General features: G+C 42.4%; 1 protein-coding gene across 1 annotated transcript in view; it reads right to left on the bottom strand.

Annotated features, from left to right (window-relative positions):
* HK3 (hexokinase 3) overlaps window positions 1-20340 on the bottom strand; it is a 204989-nt gene that overhangs the window by 114877 nt on the left and 69772 nt on the right. The window contains exon 3 of the mRNA XM_075344649.1: window positions 3722-3884. Coding sequence (XP_075200764.1) covers window positions 3722-3884 — 163 coding nt within the window. The remainder of the gene's footprint in view (window positions 1-3721; window positions 3885-20340) is intronic.

The raw sequence follows: 20340 nt of genomic DNA, 5'->3' as shown, positions 1-20340 counted from the left end.
AGGAGGGGGCCACATGGACTTTGCTGGGGAGAGGAGGAGGCCACATGGACTCTGCAGGGGAGAGGAGGAGGCCACCATGGACTCTGCAGGGGAGAGGAGGAGGCTACATGGACTCTACAGGGGAGAGGAGGAGGTCACATGGACTCTGCAGGGGAGGGAGGCCTGCATGGGAGTAGAGGCCACATCGGGTGGGGACCTGCATGGGAGTGGAGGCCACATGGGGTGGGAGCCTGCATGGGAGTGGAGGCCACATAGGTTGGGAACCTGTATGGGATGGGATCTGTATAGGAAGGGTTGTCCGTTCCAATATGAGCAGGGTTCCTTTAGTAATTTTCAAACATTGTAGAAAAACTTTCATACAATATGCCAAGTAAATAAGTGACTGACAGAGACTGAAACAACTGGTACTTAATAGGAAAGTGAAGGTATAGGAAGAGTAAGAAGGGGAAAGTTTTTATTGTTAATTACTTATATTTTGTGGTTGAGGAAAGTGCACAAAACTGGGTGTGGCTAACAAAATGGGTGTGGTTACAGAATGGGCATGGTTTTCAAATGGGCGGGGTTTACAAAGAACCTGTTGTTAAAAATTTGAATCCCACCCCTGCTCTTCATGACACAACGTACTGGGTATGTCATGGATCGTGTGAGGTTAATTCCCACCGCCTGCCGTGGGCAGTCCGTGGAGATCCACACACATGTCAGCTGATTTCAACAGCTGACATGTGTGCCTTCCAGTCGAGGTAAATATTAACTTACCTTGCGCCATCGGAAGTCACGTGACGTGATCACATGACTTACGGTGGTTGCCATGGCAGCACTGAGTCATGTGATGAGTCACTTTTTCTCACTGCTGGCAGACTGCTGTGTGTGAGAGGAGAGTTGCTTTTCTTGAGATCTCAGCTGTGTAGCTGTGATCTGGAGAAATGGAAGAGCGATCAGACTGCTGATCGTTATAGCCCCCTTGGGAGACTAGTACAATAAAAAAAAGTAAAAAAAAGTTTTAAAAATTAAAAAAAAATAAAAAAAACTAAATTAAAAGGTTAAAAATATAAAAAATATACACATATTTGCTATCGTGTTCAGAAATGCCCGATCTATCAAATATAAAATCAACTAATCTGATCAGTAAACCGTGTAGCGGCAAAAAAAAACTGGCAAAATTACATTTTTTTGGTTGCCACAAATTTTGTGCAAAATGCAATGACAGGAGATCAAAACGTAGCATCTGCGCAAAAATAGAACCGTTGAAAATGACAGCTCGTGGAGCAAAAAATAAGCCATCGCTGAGCCATAGGTCCCTAAAAAATGAGAAATCTATGGGTCGTGGAAAATGGCGCAAAAAGTGTGCCACTTGTTTTGGACAAACTTATGATTTTTTTTTAACTCCTTAGATAAAAGTAAACCTATACACGTTTGGAGTCTACAAACTCGTACCAACCTCAGTTTTACCATATAGTGAACACGGTGAATAAAATATCCCAAAACTTATTGTGCAATTGCACTTTTTTGAAGTTTTTCAGCACTTGGAATTTTTTTGCAGTTTTCTAGTACACTATATGGTAAAACTTATGATTTAATTTAAAAGTACAGCTCGTCCCGCAAAAAACAAGCCCTCATATGGCAAGATTGATGGAAAAATAAAAAAAAAGTTACAGCTCTTGGAAGAAGGGGAACAAATAAAAAAAAAAAAAAAAAAAAACAGAAAATCGCCCGGGGGTGAAGGGGGTGAAATAAAAAAAAAAAACAATCATGGAATTGCACTATTTTTTCAATTTCACCACAATTGGAAATTTTTTCCAGTACAATATGGAGCAGAATGAATGGTGTTGATCAAAAGTACAACTTGTCCTGGAAAAAAATCAAGCCCTCATATGGCTGTATTCACGGCAAATAGAAAAGTTATGGCACTTGGAAGAAGTGGAGGAAAAAACAAAAACGCAAAAAAGGAAAAGGGCCAGGTCGTGAAGTTGTTAAGGAAAAGGAGAATGTGACTATCATCTACTGTAAGTGACATGAGGTTCCCATGAATTAACTGAAGACATAAAATGTTTTTACACCAGTTTCCGGCTCATTTACATGAACATATTGTAGCTCCTCTCTGTATTTTAAAACAAGCATTTTGGTGTCCATTACTCAGTGACATCCTTTCACAGGTCTGTCTTTGTCACTTCTATAGACTTTTATTCATTCATAAAGGCTGGGTCTATACAATGTTCATTTAATATTTTTTTTTTTGAATACTTGGAATGAATCCCAGAAATGGAGAGTGATCTGGGATCAGTTCCAGTTATTTCTGAAATAAACATGTGACCATGACTTTCAACTGGCATCCTACACACCCAAAGACTTAGTCACTCAGCAAAGAATACTGACTCGCCCACCCCAGGGCTATGGGACACCCGGTGCCGGGCCGGACTAGTCCGGTGGTAGTCAGTGGTGGCTGGGCCCGGCTCCGTGGCCCTGGTGGGTGTCAGTTGAATATGTGGCTGATGAGTTAAAGTTAATGTTCGTGACGCCACCTGTGGTATGCGGCTATTAAGCCGCCGCTGCTATGGGAGAACTCCGGGGTGATGTTATGGCAGCTATGATGGTACTGCTCCCCACAGGTGGAGCGATGCCCCGGGATACCGTTGGTGCCCGTGAAAGTCTATGGTGTTGTGTGGCTAACACGGTGCAGGGCCGACAGGCGAGGAAAGAACCAGGCGCAAACAACAGTCTCTTTACCTTCTCCTCTTTTACTCTGGGAACAGTCCAGTCCTGGGAGACCGTTACAGGTGGTGATGGGGATCCGGTCGGCCTGGAAGTACTTGGGATGATCTTTCTGGCCAGCTGAGTATGAGGCCTACTCCTGTACTTTGCTTTGTGATGATAGGACCCTGCTTCTCTGAATCCAGCAATGGCCCTCTTCGCTGCTGGGACCAATAGCACGTCCCTTCTTTCTGTAGGTGGCTGCGCAGACCCTCTCTCTGGTGCTTCTCCGCTGGAGTCCACACCGGGCCCTGATGCTACAGCTGTACCTTGGATGTTTCTGGGCCAGGGGCTTGCAGCTCTCCTGCCCTTCGGACTCGGCTACCAGGGACGGATTTTATACCCTGGCAACCACAGACTCCGATGTCTGAGTCTCTCTGCTGCCTCTCAGCTATTCCTGCTTCTCTGGGCCAAGCTGCTCCAGCTCCAGGCCCCAGATTCACAGGACAGCTCACTCTGCGTCTGTTCACTTCCACTACTCCCTTCAGACTGACTCCACTTCCTCCCTCTGGTCAGGTAGAGGAAGGCTCCCTGGAATTCCAGGTTCAGAGCTCCCCCTGCTGGCCGGAGGGAGAACTGTGTTGGGTGTTAAACCTGCTGGCCAATGGATCTCCCAATTACCTCCAGGCTCAGCATTAACCCTTTGGGAGGGCAATGCTGTTGTGGCGACCAGGTCCTAGGGCGCCACAATACTATACCTCCTAGCACTTGAAATTGGGTAACCCTAAATAAAAGCTTAATAGCTTTGCATGTCAACAGATATATTCACATATGATAGGAAATACAGGGCCAAGTTGAATGTCTGCAGCTACCCTTCTACCAACATGTTTCACTTACCACTCGTATTTTGTGAACCAAATAAGCAGAAGGGTTGTTCTAATGGCTGATCATTCCAGCTGAGGGTACAATGGAATCTAATGTACGTCCAAATATTTCCATGTATTAATAGCTGTCAAAAAATAATGCAACTCACCAGTGCCAAGTGGAGTTGAGCGAACATATGTGGGGAGCATTCTCAGTGTTGATGGATGGTCTGGTTCTGCCTTCAAACCTCTTTCCATGTTGACTGCCATGAGATCCCTCACAGCTTCTAGCTGCTTCTGGGTCAGAAATAAGGGCTGAAGACATTTTTGAACCTGGAATAAAGAAAAAATGGCTTCATGACATCTGTAAACTGTCATACCACGAACATATACATGTTTTGACCTTCTAGTAGCACAATAAGTGTCAGTAAAGAGAGTGGTACATTGACCAAGGATTGTCAGCTTGATCATAGCTTTGTGGTCTGACCTTTCTTTTATGTTAACCTAGGTGCATAAAAATGTCCCTCTGGCTCATATGAGAAGAGCAATGTGATTGAAGACCTTTCACAGCTGGAGGCCCTGTTGGATAAGCCCTTAAGCTGGTGTCACACACAGCGACAACGACAACAACATCGCTGCTACGTCACCATTTTCTGTGACGTTGCAGCGACGTCCCGTCGCTGTCGCTGTGTGTGGCATCCAGCAACGACCTGGCCCCTGCTGTGAGGTTGCCGGTCGTTGCTGAATGTCCAGCTTCATTTTTTGGTCGTCACTCTCCCGCTGTGACACACACATCGCTGTGTGTGACAGCGAGAGAGCGACAAAATGAAGCGAGCAGGGAGCAGGAGCCGGCGTCTGGCAGCTGCAGTAAGCTGTAACCAGCGTAAACATCGGGTAACCAAGGGAAGACCTTTCCCTGGTTACCCGATATTTACCTTCGTTACCAGCCTCCGCCCTTGCTGCCAGTGCCGGCTCCTGCTCTGTGCACATGTGGCTGCAGTACACATCAGGTAATTAACCCGATGTGTACTGTAGCAAGGAGAGCAAGGAGCCAGCGCTAAGCACTGTGCGTGGCTCCCTGCTCTCTGCACTGTGACATGTAGCTGCAGTACACATCGGGTTAATTAACCCGATGTGTACTGTACCTAGGAGAGCAAGGAGCCAGCGTTAAGCGCGGCTCCCTGCTCTCTGCACATGTAGCACAGCGACGTTATGATCGCTGCTGCGTCGCTGTGTTTGACAGCTAAGCAGCGATCATAACAGCGACTTACAAGGTCGCTGTTACGTCACAGAAAATGGTGACGTAACAGTGACGTCGTTGTCGCTGTCGCTTAGTGTGAACCCAGCTTTAAGCTTCAAGTTACACCACTGACCCTATATCTAAGCGAATAAGATTAGCTACAGAGCAAACAAAATTAATAACTACATTACAGTATAAGATTATATTAACATCTCTATATTAGGTGCAGGGGTGCAGTCACACATGGGCCATGTATCCTAGGAGCCCAATAATGTCCCCCTGGCTCATGAGAAGACCAATGTTATTGAAGACCTTTGATAGTTGGAGGGCCTGTTGGATAAGCCTTTAAGCTTCACGTTACCTCTGATCCTATATCTAAGTGAATAAGATTAGCTACAGAGCAAAAAAATCATCAACTGCATTACAGTATAAGATTATATTAACATCTGTATAGTTGGTAGAGTCACATATAGGCTATGTATCCTAGGAGTAGAGTTGAGTGTGGTTCGAGGTTCTCCAGTTCGCGGCTCGAGTGATTTTGGGGGCTGTTCGAGATCGAACTAGAACTCGAGCTTTTTGCAAAAGCTCGATAGTTCTAGATACGTTCGAGAACGGTTCTAGCAGCAAAAGGCAGGGCTTTTTACAGCTACAGTGTGCAGGAGCCATCGCTGGCAGCCTGCCACAAGCTGGTAACCAAGATAAACATCGGGTATCCAAGCAAAGCGCTTTGGTTAGTAACCCGATGTTTATCCTAGTTACGTGCAGGAAGCCCACACTTCCCCGCTCAGCTCGCTCCGCCCCCTCCTGCCCGCGGCATGTACACATACATACACACACACACACACACACACACACATGGTCCCGCTCGGCTTACCTGCGGTGATGAAGTCCCGCCATCCCGACCTCAGCGCTGTCATTGTCCTCCATGGCCGCCGCTTGTCACATCACCTTCTCTCGCTTCCGACCCGAGACTGACTAGCGGTGACGTCACGGGCCTCTCGCGAAACTTGGTGTGAAGGCGCCGGTCATTGAACTCAGTGACAGGGGCTGTCAGTGTGCTGGAGATCAGCGCAGGTAATGTACCTCGCTGACAGCAGCACTTGTCACCCCCCTGCAGTGACCTGGGCTGACCCATTGATGTTAGCTCAGGTCACTGCACTGCTCTCCCAGCCAATGGGGAACATTCTGCTCTTCATTGACTGGGACAGTGTGGATCGTCATGGCAACCCCTTGGATTACACCAGACCTGGATTTGTTTTTCTTTCTAATAAATTGGTTAAAGAGGGAATGTTTTGGGGAGTGTTTTTTCAAATAAAAATGTGTTTGTTGTCTATTTTTTTTATTATTGACTGGGTTGGTGATGTCGGGTATCTGATAGACGCCTGACCTCACCAACCCCAGGGCTTGATGCCAGGTGACATTACACATCTGGTATTAACCCCATATATTACCCCGTTTGCCACCGCACCAGGGCGCGGGATGAGCTGGGGCGAAGCACCAGGATTGGCGCATCTAATGGATGCGCCACTTCTGGGGCGGCTGCGGCCTGCTATTTTTAGGCTGGGGAGAGTCCAATAACCATGGACCTCCTTAGTCTGAGAATATCAGACCCCAGCTGTCTGCTTTACCTTGGCTGGTGATCCAATTTTGGGAGGACCCCTACGTGGTTTTTTTTTTAAATTATTTATTTAATTTAAAATAACAGCGTGGGGTGCCCTCAGTTTTGGATTACCAGCCAAGGTGAGGTTGCCAGCTGTGGTCTGCAGGCTGCAGCCGTCTGCTTTACCCTAGCTGGCTACAAAAATAGGGGGAACCCTACGTCATTTTTTTTTTTTTCATTTTTTTGGCTAAATACAAAGCTAAGCACCCCTTAGTGCCGCATGAAAGGCACCAAAGGGTGCAAAATTACAAAATGCAGGAGAGTGGGACATTATGTGTCTTTCTGCCATTATAATGACAGAAAAGACTGATATGAAGTGTACAAGCACAGGAAAATCACCAGAGCGCTCTACGCTGTGAAAAGCAGTAGAAAATGGCACTGGAGTGAACATGTGACCGCCTCATGTAGGATGAAGCTATGGATCCTGGGTAAATTTATGCATTTACCCTCCTTCAGTTTTTTTGCAGTACACAAAAAAAAACGGAAGGCACACGGATGACAAACAGATGACATACGGACCGTCTACGGAACGGAAACGGATGCCACACGGATGCACCCGTGAAAAAAAACGGCTGTTTTTTGCAGACCACAAAAATGGATCGGTCGTGTTAATGTAGCCTTATTCTGATCTGCCATTTATAAACAGCAGGCAGAAATAAGTGAATAACGCCCCCCAGCGTCAGAAAATCTCCGGGGTTTCAGGGCTAGCTGAGACCCTGGAGATCATGATTCAGGACGGTTTTTCCGGTCCCCGCTCACGTGATCACAGGTATACACCGTACACCGATGGTCACGTTACAGTAAATGACAGCGCCGGTAAAAAATTATTTATCTCCCATCTGGCATGAACAAACACTTCTCCACTTCTTCTCCACTTCTTCTCCACTTCTCCACTTCTTCTCCACTTTTTCTCCACTTTTTCTCCACTTTTTCTCCACTTTTCCTACATTTTTTCTCCACTTTTTCTCCACTTTTTCTCCACTTTTTCTCCACTTTTTCTCCATTTTTTCTCCACTTTTTCTACATTTTTTCTCCACTTTTTCTCCATTTTTTCTCCACTTTTTCTCCACTTTTTCTCCACTTTTTCTCCACTTTTTCTCCATTTTTTCTCCACTTTTTCTCCACTTTTTCTCCATTTTTTCTCCACTTTTTCTCCACTTTTTCTCCACATTTTCTCCATTTTTTCTCCACTTTTTCTCCACTTTTTCTCCATTTTTTCTTCACTTTTTCTCCACTTTTTCTCCACTTTTTCTCCATTTTTTCTCCACTTTTTCTCCACTTTTTCTCCACATTTTCTCCATTTTTTCTCCACTTTTTCTACATTTTTTCTCCACTTTTTCTCCATTTTTTCTCCACTTTTTCTCCATTTTTTCTCCACTTTTTCTCCACTTTTTCTCCATTTTTTCTTCACTTTTTCTCCACTTTTTCTCCACTTTTTCTCCATTTTTTCTCCACTTTTTCTCCACTTTTTCTCCACATTTTCTCCATTTTTTCTCCACTTTTTCTCCACTTTTTCTCCACTTTTTCTCCACTTTTTCTCTATTTTTTCTCCACTTTTTCTCCATTTTTTCTCCACTTTTTCTCTACTTTTTCTCCACTTTTTCTCCACTTTTTCTCCATTTTTTCTCCACTTTTTCTACATTTTTTCTCCACTTTTTCTCCACTTTTTCTCCACTTTTTCTCCATTTTTTCTCCACTTTTTCTCCACTTTTTCTCCATTTTTTCTCCACTTTTTCTCCACTTTTTCTCCACTTTTTCTCTACTTTTTCTCCACTTTTTCTCCACTTTTTCTCCACTTTTTCTCCACTTTTCCTAAATTTTTTCTCCACTTTTTCTCCACTTTTTCTCCACTTTTTCTCCATTTTTTCTCCACTTTTTCTCCACTTTTTCTCCATTTTTTCTCCACTTTTTCTCCACTTTTTCTCCATTTTTTCTCCACTTTTTCTCCACTTTTTCCTCCACATTTTCTCCATTTTTTCTCCACTTTTTCTCCACTTTTTCTCCACTTTTTCTCCACTTTTTCTCCATTTTTTCTCCACTTTTTCTACATTTTTTCTCCACTTTTTCTCCACTTTTTCTCCACTTTTTCTCCATTTTTTCTCCACTTTTTCTCCACTTTTTCTCCATTTTTTCTCCACTTTTTCTCCACTTTTTCTCCACTTTTTCTCCACTTTTTCTACATTTTTTCTCCACTTTTTCTCCACTTTTTCTCCTTTTTTTCTCCACTTTTTCTCCACTTTTTCTCCACTTTTTCTCCATTTTTTCTCCACTTTTTCTCCACTTTTTCTTCATTTTTTCTCCACTTTTTCTCCACTTTTTCTCCATTTTTTCTCCACTTCACTTTTTCTCCATTTTTTCTCCACTTTTTCTAAACTTTTTCTCCATTTTTTCTCCACTTTTTCTCCACTTTTTCTCCATTTTTTTCTCCACTTTTTCTCCATTTTTTCTCCACTTTTTCTCCACTTTTTCTCCACTTTTTCTCCACTTTTTCTCCATTTTTTCTCCACTTTTTCTCTACTTTTTCTCCACTTTTTCTACATTTTTCTACATTTTTCTCCACTTTTTCTCCACTTTTTCTCCACTTTTTCTGCACTTTTTCTGCACTTTTTCTCTATTTTTTCTCCACTTTTTCTCCACTTTTTCTCCACTTTTTCTCCATTTTTTCTCCACTTTTTCTCCATTTTTTCTCCACTTCACTTTTTCTCCATTTTTTCTCCACTTTTTCTCCACTTTTTCTACACTTTTTCTCCACTTTTTCTCCATTTTTTCTCCACTTTTTCTCCACTTTTTCTCCATTCTTTTTCTATGGTCGGTCTACCCATTAGCTCTGCCATGCATAGTGTAGCTCTACACCTACTGCACATGTTACTTTATGATTGACATCTCTTTCGTACCAGAGCTGTCGAAGCCTACTCTGACCCCATATTTGTCATTACTATATTGTCCTTGTACTGTATTATGACATTTGTATCATGTGTTTCATTTCTTGCTGTGTTGCAATTTTTTTGCTGTATCCCAATTGTACCTCTACATTGTTCGAGTTTATGTTATTGTTCTCTCGCTCTTATGTGATACTGATTATTGTCATTTTTCATGATTACATGCAGATAAGTCCAATCTGACGAAGGCTCAGGCCGAAACGTCATTTGTAACTTGTTTTGGACAAAAACATATATGCTTATGAAAATTTTTTTTTTCTTAATACGGACCAATAAAGAGTGATTTTGCATTACTATCCGTTGTGACTTACTGACTTAGTCTGGGAGATTTAGAGTGCCGAGGTTACTCACTAATTTTATCTATTATTACCTCTGAGCACCTATATACCAGTGAGCAGAGCTTCCTCTACAGTAGTTCTCCTGATTAGGCATGCCCTTACCTCATGAGCAGGGCATTGCAGCTTTGGTAGCAACCATTACGACATGGGCTCTGCTGCTGTGGACCCGGGGAGAGTGAGTGCAGATTCATTGCACCCACACTCCTCACATGAAGGGTCCGCACTCCTAGAAAATGGGGGATACGTTCCCTGAGTGTCTCCGCCCCATATTCTAGACGGTCCAGAGTCGTCGTGGGACCCCTTTATTTTTTTTCTTACAATAAATTGGTGAAAGAGGAAATGTTTTGGGGACTGTTTTTTCAAATAAATTTCTTTTGTCGATTTTTTGTTTTTGTTAGTACTGACAGTTTATGATGTTGGTTATCTAATAGACGCCATGACATCACAAACTGCTGGGCTTGATCTCAGGTGACTTTACAGCTAGTATCAACCCGATTTATTACCCCGTTTGCCACTGCACCAGGGCACGGGATGAGCTGGGGTGAAGCGCCAGGATTGGCGCATCTAGTGGATGCGCCACGTCTGGGGTGCCTGCGGCCTGCTATTTTTAGGCTGTGAAGGCCCAATAACTATGGACCTTCCCACCCTGAGAATACCAGACCACAGCTGTCCGCTTTACCTTGGCTGGTGATCCAATTTGGAGGGGACCCTACTTTTTTGTGTAATTATTAATATTTATAAAATAATTATAAAAAAAGAGCCTGGGGGGACCTCCACATTGGATCCCCAACCACGGTAAAGCTGCCAGCTGTGGTTTTCAGGCTACAGACGTCTGCTTTACCCTAGCTGGCTATCAAAAATGGGGGGACCCAACGTCATTTTTTTTTTTAACCATTTTTTAAATAGAAAAAATTAATGGGCTTCCCTGTATTTTGATTGCCAACCAAGGTAACGACAGGCAGATGGGGGTGGCAACCCATAGCTGTCTGCTTTATCTGCGCTGAGAATCAAAAATACCGCGGAGCACTATGTCATTTTTTTTAAAGATTTATTTTTACAGCACTGTGATGTCCAGCAATCAAAATACAGGGAAGCCCATTTTGTTTTTAGTTATTTAAATAAATAATTGAAAAAAATATATATGGGCTCCCGCTGCATTTTTTGTATTGCTAGCTAAGGGTAATCCAAGCAGCTACTGGCTGCTAACCCCCACTGCTTGGTGTTACCTTCACTGGCAATGGAAAATCCAGGGAAGCATTTTTTAATTTTTTTGGCCAAAAAACTACAAAAAAAGGATGTGAGCTTCGCCATATTTTTGTATGCTAGCCAGGTATAGCAGGCAGGTGCTGGAAGAGTTGGATACAGCGCCAGAAGATGGCGCTTCTATGAAAGTGCCATTTTCTGAGGCGGCTGCAGACTGCAATTCGCAGCAGTGGGGCCCAGAAAGCTCAGGCCAACCTGTGTTGCGTATTCCAATCCCCAGCTGCCTAGATGTACCTGGCTGGACACAAAAATGGAGCGAAGCCTACGTCATTTGTTTTCTAATTATTTCATGAAATTCATGAAATAATAAAAAAAGGGCTTCCCTTTATTTTTGGTTCCCAGCCGGGTACAAATAGGCAACTGGGGGTTGGGGGCAGCCGTACCTGCCTGCTGTACCTGGCTAGCATACAAAAATATGGCAAAGCCCACATAATTTTTTCAGCAAAAAACTTCTGCATACAGTCCTGGATGGAGTATGCTGAGTATGCTGAGCCTTGTAGTACTGCAGCTGCTGTGTGTCTGTATGGAGAAGAGCAGACAGCAGCTGCAGAACTACAAGGCTCAGCATACTCCATCCAGGACTGTATGCAGAAGTTTTTTGGCCACCAAAAAAATGACGTGGGCTTCGCCATATTTTTGTATGCTAGCCAGGTACAGCAGGCAGCCACGGGCTGCCTCCAACCCCCAGTTGCCTATTTGTACCCGGCTGGGAACCAAAAATATAGGGAAGCCCTTTTTTTTTTAATTATTTCACTTATTTCATGAAATAATTAAAAAACAAATGACGTGGGCTTCGCCCCATTTTTGTGTCCAGCCGGGTACAACTAGGCAGCTGGGGATTGGAATCCGCAGCACAGGTTAGCCCGAGGTTTCTGGGCGCCTCTGCTGCGAATTTCAGTCCGCAGCCGTCCCAGAAAATGGCACTCTCATAGAAGCGCCATCATCTGGCGCTGTATCCAACTCTTCCAACAGCCCTGGAGCTGGGTGGCTTGTTGGGTAATCATGAGTTAATACTGGCTTTGTTTTACTAGCCAGTATTAAGCCAGAGATTCTTAATGTCAGGCACATTTGACCTGGCCATTAAGAATCTCCAATAAAGGGTTAAAAAAAAGACACCACACAGAGAAAAAATACTTTAATAAAAATAAATACACAGACACATTAGAGACTCCATCTTTATTACCCCCTGTCAGCCCAATAAATCCCCAATAAACCAGCGCTGATAAGAGGTTTTTAATAGAGGCTTAAATTATAAGCAGCAATTTCAGCGTTCCAAGTGCCTTTAAATGAATTTGAAGAAACTGCACTTCAGGATTGTAGTGAGGATTGTAGTGAGGATGAGGTGCCCCAGCCCATTACTTGATGGGCTGGGGCACCTCATCGTCACTACAATCCTCACTACAATCGGGAAACAGCGTGCAGCCTTCACTCCGTGAGTGATCAGTGCTGCTAGCGGTAACAGCGGTAACGCTGACAGACGCGTTACCATAGCAACGGTGCTCCCGGAGCCGCGGTTAGCGGTGACGTCACCGCTAACTGCATTGCTATGGCAACGGTGATCTCCGTTAATGACCGGCTGTGTCAGCCGGTCCCTAACGGAACGGGGAGTCGACCGTGTGCTAGAGCATATCGCCGGTACACGGCGATACACAAATGTGCACCGTGTACCGGAGAGATGCACTCGCAGGTCCTACATGACGTGTCATAGTCATGTGACCAGTCTGTAGCCAATGAGATAATAGCCACGTGACTGGTCACATGGCTATTTTGACGTCGCGATAGGTCCTGCTTCTCTGCTGGCAGTGCCGGTCACCGGGAGGATTCAGCGATCATCGGATGGAATAGCGGCAGGAGACAAAGTGCAGGAGGGATCGCGGGGACCGGTAAGTGTTATGGCAATGTTTATTAACTGTTTGTGTACATTTAGCATGCATTTTTATGTGTTTGTGATTGCCTCCCATTATAGCCTATTGGTTCGAGTTCGGTTCGTCGAACGTTCGACGAACCGCACTCGAACGGGACCCCCGTTCGGCGAACCGACCTCGAGCTGAACCGCGACCGGTTCGCTCATCTCTACCTAGGAGCATAAAAATGTCCCTCTAGCTCATATGAGAAGACCAATGTTAGTGAAGACCAGTGATATTTGGAGGTCCTGTTGGATATTTTTAAATTGTGGCCCATAAGCTTCAGCTCACACCACTGACCCTATATCTAACCGAATAAGATTAGCTGTGGAGCAAATCAATAAATGCATTACAGTATAAGATTGTATTAACAGCTTCATAAGGGGCATGGGTTCAGACTATCATAGTTGACAGGAAGAAGAGAGCAGCAAGTCAGTGGGATCTGTTGGGCACCAATGGTGTCCAATATCTGACAAGCCTAAAGTATGTTCTTCGGCAAGTAATTGTATTGTATGATAAAAGAGTTACTATTGCCAATGTGGAGCTGACCATTCTTTTATTAAATAAAACTAGCAGCCTCGGACTGATGATAGGTACCCTAATGAATACCGAATCCTGAGAAAAAAAGTCTACTTCTTGGAGTTACTTGGTCCATCAGAGTCTGTACAGCAGAATTCCTAAAATGTTTTTCATTAGCAATGCACATTATAAAATAGGCCCTAAAAAGGCTACAGGGCCTCTGCAGTCTCATAAGCAATATTGAGGATAATCAGCACTGCAGAAATGTTGATTTTAACTAGATACAGTTAACATGAATTATATATAAATTTTCTATTGCCTTAAGTTGCCTCTTGAAAAGTCAAACTATGGGACCGTGTTAGCCTCTAGCTATGTCCCTAAATCTGAGCTTCTGGGTCAAATACAACTACAACATTGAATTATTTATTAATATAGTCCTGGCTGAACCCACAGCGCAGTACTCCGAATCATGCACCAGGGAAGTTTATCAAAATGATAACTTTTCTTTACTTTAATAAGTGGTAATTTTTTAATTTGTATATTGTGATGATATGTAACCCGTGTTTGCTGTGATCTCATACTCCAAATATACAATCAATTTTCTAGATTAAGTTAATGGGGTTGCCTGATCTAGAACCCCCAAGTTAATATGTTCTATTGGGAATTCAGAGCTATAAAATGGGGTACTCATCAGGTGTCCAGAGCAGATTGTCGTTACAAAAAATATGTCTCACTTTTGGGCATGCAAACTGCCCATGTATGACATGGGCAGCTTATGAATTTCACAAGGGCACTTTGATTTTTTTCTGCGGTGCTTAATGGAAATTGTACACGGTTGTTATAAAGTTCCCTCACAGATTACATGCGATTGCGAAGAGTCCCAAGCAGCAGATTACTTTGTAAAAATTATATTTGTTTTTACAAATACATTAATTAAAAACAGCAAACTATACACAACTGTAGTAAGGATAATTTGAATAGGAGTCTGTCAGCACTAAATGACAATTCCAACCAAGCACATGTCCTTGGTGCACTGTTGGTGTGGCCAAATATCTCAGTACACCTTCCCATCTACTTGTTTTGCATCTATCTCAGCCTTCTCTCACTCCTGTAAAGCCAAGAGCTGACAAGCAAGGAAGAGGAGAACACAGTAAAAAACAAACAAGTATCACTATGCGCTGACCTGCTTGGGCAGAATAGTGCACTAAAGGGTTCTTTACACGCTGCGATATCGGTACCGATATCGCTAGCGAGCGTACCCGCCCCCGTCGGTTGTGTGTCACGGGCAAATCGCTGCCTGTGGCACACAACATCGATAACACCCGTCACACGGACTTACCTTCCCTGTGACGTCGCTCTGGCCGGCGATCCGCCTCCTTTCTAAGGGGGCGGTTTGTGCAGCGTCAAAGTGATGTCACATGGCAGCCGTCCAATAGCAGAGAAGGGGCGAAGATGAGCAGCCGGAACATGCCGCCCACCTCCTTCCTTCCTCATTGCCGGTGGACGCAGGTAAGGAGATGTTTGTCGCTCCTGAGGTGACACACACAGCGATGTGTGCTGCCGCAGGAACGACGAACAACATCGTACCTGCAGCAGCAATGATATTAAGGAAATGAACGACGTGTCAACGAGCAACGATTTTTCACGTTTTTGTGCTCGTTGATCGTTGCTCCTTGGTGTCACACACTGCGATGTCTCTAACGGCGCCGGATGTGCGGCACTAACGACGTGACCCCGACGATATATCGTTAGCGATGTCTCAGCGTGTAAAGCACCCTTATCTCTGCCTTCTCTCACTCCTGTAAAGCCAAGAGCTGACAAGCAAGGAAGAGGAGAACACAGTAAAAAACAAACAAGTATTAATATGCGCTGACCTGCTTGGACAGAATAGTGTACTAAGTGTTTTTGCTTGGTTTGAACAGACATTTTATGCTTATAGACTTTATTAATGGGTTACCAATCATTTAAATTAAATAAAAAAATAAAAAATATGGAGAAATTTGCTTTTTCTTTTCAAAATCACGACACAACAAAAAAAAAAATATGCTCACTAACTAGTCCAATTAAAAAAATACAATTTCTCACATATATAACAAACACAATAAAGGAAAAATCAAAAGGTTATGGCTGCTGAAAGGAAAAAAAAAAGTAGTTATCAAGCAAGCCTGGTCATTAAGGAGTTAAATATGACAGGCTGCCCAATACTGTGCAATGCAGTCATACTAAACTGTATCTAGGATAAATAAAAGAGTCTCTGCTCTGTCTCATTTGCCAAGAAATTCGGAAGGCATATTGACACAAAATCTTAACTGCTGGTATTATTCTGAGAATCTGGCAGCTTTCCATCACACACTGTCAATTGGCAACAATAGCTGAGTATTGAATACTGATTATCAAAAACCTACCAAGGGGAAAAAGCAATCTGGCTCACTAAGCCACAAAGACTGCCTTCAGTTTTCTTTCTCAAGCAATTATAAAAAATATAAAATTATGGTCTCATTAATACAGGCTACATGTACTCGCACTGCTGCATGGATTCTATTCACTAGCGTCCTAGACATTTTTAGGCTAAATACTGCATCATACATCCAATAATATCCCATACAGCTCAGTAAATGCTATTTGTGTATATAACCAAAAATTTGCATTTACGTTGCTCACTGCATGGAATGTTTTACAGTATGTGTCTACACAACTTCATCTCAAAGTATGGTATTTATTATTAAAAGAATCTTTATATAGCGCCAACATATTAAATCCAGAGATTCATACATCAGCAACACTGTCCCCATTTGGGGCTCACAATTTAAATTCTTATCTGTATGTCTTTGGAGTGTGAGAGGAAACCGGAGTACACCCACAGAAACATGGGGAAAACATATAAACTCTTTTCAGATGTTGTCCTTGGTGGGATTTGAACCCAGGACCCCAGCAGTGTTGACCACCCAATGGGATCTTTCAGTAGGATTCTACTCCCCTAAACCTTTTCTATGTGCATGTAGCTCTTTTAAAGACTAGTCCAGCAATATCTTTACATGGTCAGTCCATTCCCCTGTTACAGAGAAATCAGAGTTTGAATCAATATGCAAATGATGCTGAAGAGCTATTTGTAGCTGTGAAGACTCTGTCACTGCAGCTCTATTTCCCACCCAGTGCTGCCCCTTCCTTTTTGACTGACACCTCCTTTGCATGACGTTACAAAGCATAATAGCTGTCAATCAAGCAAGAAGCAGCTTTGGACCTGGTGGGAAATAGAACTGGAGTGACAGAGTTTTCAAATCTACAAATAGTTATTTAGCCTCATTTGCATATCAATTCAAACTCTAATTTCTCATTAATGAATTATCAGAGTGGCCATGTAAATATATTAGTGGATTAGTACTTGAAAGCGCTAAGCATGCATATAAATAGTTTGGGGTGTGAAATTATGCTGACAGATTGCCTTCAAGTAAAGGAGTAACTATCATACAACTGTTTGTTTACCTAAATAATTCAATATCTGATATATTCATTTATGAAGAATTCTTTAAACACTATTAAAAAAAATGGTAACAATTACAGATAAGCAAATCAATTTGATAACAATTGAATTTGTGCCAATTTTTATTCCCAGGTCCCAGCGAATTCAGACAATTTATAATTTGATTCTTATGAAACGCCAACAAATACCATCAGACATTACATCAGGCACGTGTGCGTATTGCATGCAGTTACGCTGCGTTCTGCACCGCAGTGTAACTGCATGCGTCTTGCGTCCCCAGCACAATCTATGAAGAATGTGCATGAGACGTGCGCACGTGGCGTATTAGAGCGCAGCGATTCAGCTGCTGCTCGAAGCGTGCGTTCTAAGAAGTGACATGTCACTTATTCCGTGCGCTTTGCATGCTGTCTATAGGGAGAGGCAGCATCCAGAGCACACGAATTCTGCAGGCACCAGGCGCTTCAGAATGGAGCTTTTCAGCTACGCTCTGAAGCGAACCTTTTGTGTGCGGTGCAGAGCGCACACGTGCGCACATAGTAATGCATAATGCCTTGGAGATATCACATCCCATGATATAGCACAGCCAATCAGGATGGATTGTCATAGCGTGCAGAAAAGCCAAGGCAAGAAATACAGCAGACATTTTAGGGTGATTTAGAATAGTGAGAGGACGTCAGAGCTCACAGCTCCAGACTAGTAATAGCAAGGGAAAGTCCTATAATATTTGACAAATATTCCATACAGTAATGTGTTGTACAAATGCATCAGCGAATAAGTTAAGTATGGTAGTCTGCAAATAATACATAGTCAATTGTTAGTGGAGAAAAAGATAGGAGATTTGCCAGCAACAGTGCTACTGTGATTGATCAGTGATATGGTGTACATGCCATTTATCCTGCTGCATTACAATTACAATTATACATTTTTCTTCATTCTTAATACAATAGAAAGAAATAGCAAGCCACAGAAAAAATATCAGAAATCTATGTCAAAGACAGTGTGCTTGCTTGTCACATTTTTTCAATTCATGTGCTATGCTTTTAAAGAAGGGGAATACTTATTATTTATTGGGATTTTTATTTATGATAAATTTAGGCATAGACACTTTTTGCATTAATTTTTGACTGCTGCCTCTACTTTTTTGGATTTATATATTACAACAGTTTGGATAGTTGCGGTGATGCTCGGCACCCACTGTTTGCAATTGTGGTGCTGTTTTATTATTTTTGGATATAGATAATTTTCCATAAGAACTTGCACACTTTTTTAATTTACTATATTTTGTATTGTAGACAATGAATGTAACTAATATGGAGCCCAATGTATTTGTTTATACCGGTAAGATGAAGAGAGGATTCTCATTGGGGGATACAGCCTTTTTAAGTACTGTACTCAATCTAGCATTGATCTAAAGCTTAAGTATGAGAGTGACTTAAAACGTTTTTAACAACTCCATGTAGCTACTTTGGGACATTACCATAGAGCCCGCTAAATCCCTAGGGGGTTGTGATCTAATTCTGCTGAACTTATTGATGGCGGATGCACTCTTTTTCTGATGGTTTAGCATGGTATCAAGTAAATATGAAATGGATATTATTCTTTTAAAGGGATAGTTCAGTACTCTGCAATAGTGGCTATATAGCTGTAAAACTGATAGGGAAGGCTTTTTCTAAATCCCTTGTGCAGCCAATTCTGCTTCTGAGCGGCACTATTGTGGTCCACTGATCCCCATGAAGTGACCCCCGGGCTTCGTGACCTCTGAGATCATGTGATGTCACGTCAACTTCCAGTTAACCGAACATCACTGAGCCCCACCCCAGTCTTCCTGAGTGACTGATCAGTGGGCGGTGCTTCCCCTCTCATAACAGCCCAGCATTGATCCTGCTTGCGGCGCTCTGCAGCAAAGGAGAGACACGCAACATAATGGCCCACTGACCAGTCACTCATGACCTCACCGGATCTTAGAGGTCAAGGAGCCCGGGATCACTTCATGGGGATGAGCAGACCGCGATAGCACCGCACAGAGGCAGAATTGGCTTGACAAGGTATTTAGTAAAAGTCTTCCCTGTCAGTTTTACAGGGATGTGGCCACTATTGCAGAGTAGTGAACCACCCCTTTAAATATTGACTTTCTGCAACAAGAAATCCAGAAGCTTACTGCAAATGTATCATATACAGAAGAGAATGAGAACACAATTGACAATTGGGAGATGGATATTTTGAAAGAATGCATTTTTACACATGTACAGCATTTACTTATGGATCTTGAGGAATTTAAATATTGCAAGTGGAATCGAAATATGGAAGATTACTAATCAGTGAATGTGTATAATTGGCAAAAAGAGGGCAACATTACATCATAGCGAAAAAGAGATGTTTTTTACAACATGAGACGTAGGAGCAATAATGGGACTTCATCTTCCCCTTTGTTTGATTTTATCCCTTTTAGATATAAACATGACATCACAAGAGGAACACAACGGTAAAGGAGAGGTGGAAAACAATACAACAGGGAACAGAAAAGAGAAATAAATAGGAAAAAAAACATGATCACAGAAGCAGATGACAACAAGGAAAAAGGAACAGAACTCATGGTAAATATCTCTTCTAAAAATGTAACGGATTCACAACTGTCTGTTTTAAATAAGGTCCTAACATTTAGTCATTGCAGACATGTGGACTGGTTTCATTTGGAGTTAGATCTCCAACTTTTTTTTATATCAATTGAATAGAAAAATTAGTTTGTAGATAATTCTAGTGTTTCACAGACCTATACTCGTGAACTTACCTTGCAACAAACATCTTTAATAGGGATGATCGAATACCTCAAATATTCGGCTTCGCGAATATTTGCCAAATAGGTCGCCGCTGTTCGACTATTCGTGAATATTCAATGCGCAATGTAAGTCTATGGGAAACCCAAAAAACAACTATTCTGAACTATTCGGGCTTCCCATAGACTTGCATTGCGCATCAAATATTCACATAGCGGCGACCTATTTGTCGGATATTCGTGAAGCCGAATATTTGAGGTATTCGATCATCCCTAATCTTTAACTAAGAAAAGTATTTTTACACCTCCAACCACTGTACCAGTAATTGAAGCTTTCATCTAGGTGTATATCACGATATAGATATTTTAAAAGAAAAATGTAAAAAAACTGGTTAAATACTCTAATTTAAATAGAGGACTTGAAGGTAATGCCAGAACTTGCCAATGATGACAATTTAATTATCGAATCCACTGATAAATGGGTAGCAATCATGGTCATGGACAAGAGTATTTATATCTCTGTAATAAACAGATAACTTAATGATAATGAAAAGGTTAATAGAGATCCAAAATTTTAATTTTTAAATGTTTTAAAAACATCTTAAATGAGGCCAAAACTAATATTATAGACAAGGATCTATATGATTATCTTTTGATTGAACAACCCATCAC

This window comes from Anomaloglossus baeobatrachus, chromosome 4, assembly GCF_048569485.1.
Source record: "Anomaloglossus baeobatrachus isolate aAnoBae1 chromosome 4, aAnoBae1.hap1, whole genome shotgun sequence".
Classification (NCBI taxonomy): Eukaryota; Metazoa; Chordata; class Amphibia; order Anura; family Aromobatidae; genus Anomaloglossus; species Anomaloglossus baeobatrachus.
Note: the sequence above shows the minus strand (reverse complement) of the source record. Positions and strands in the feature narration are given on the sequence as shown.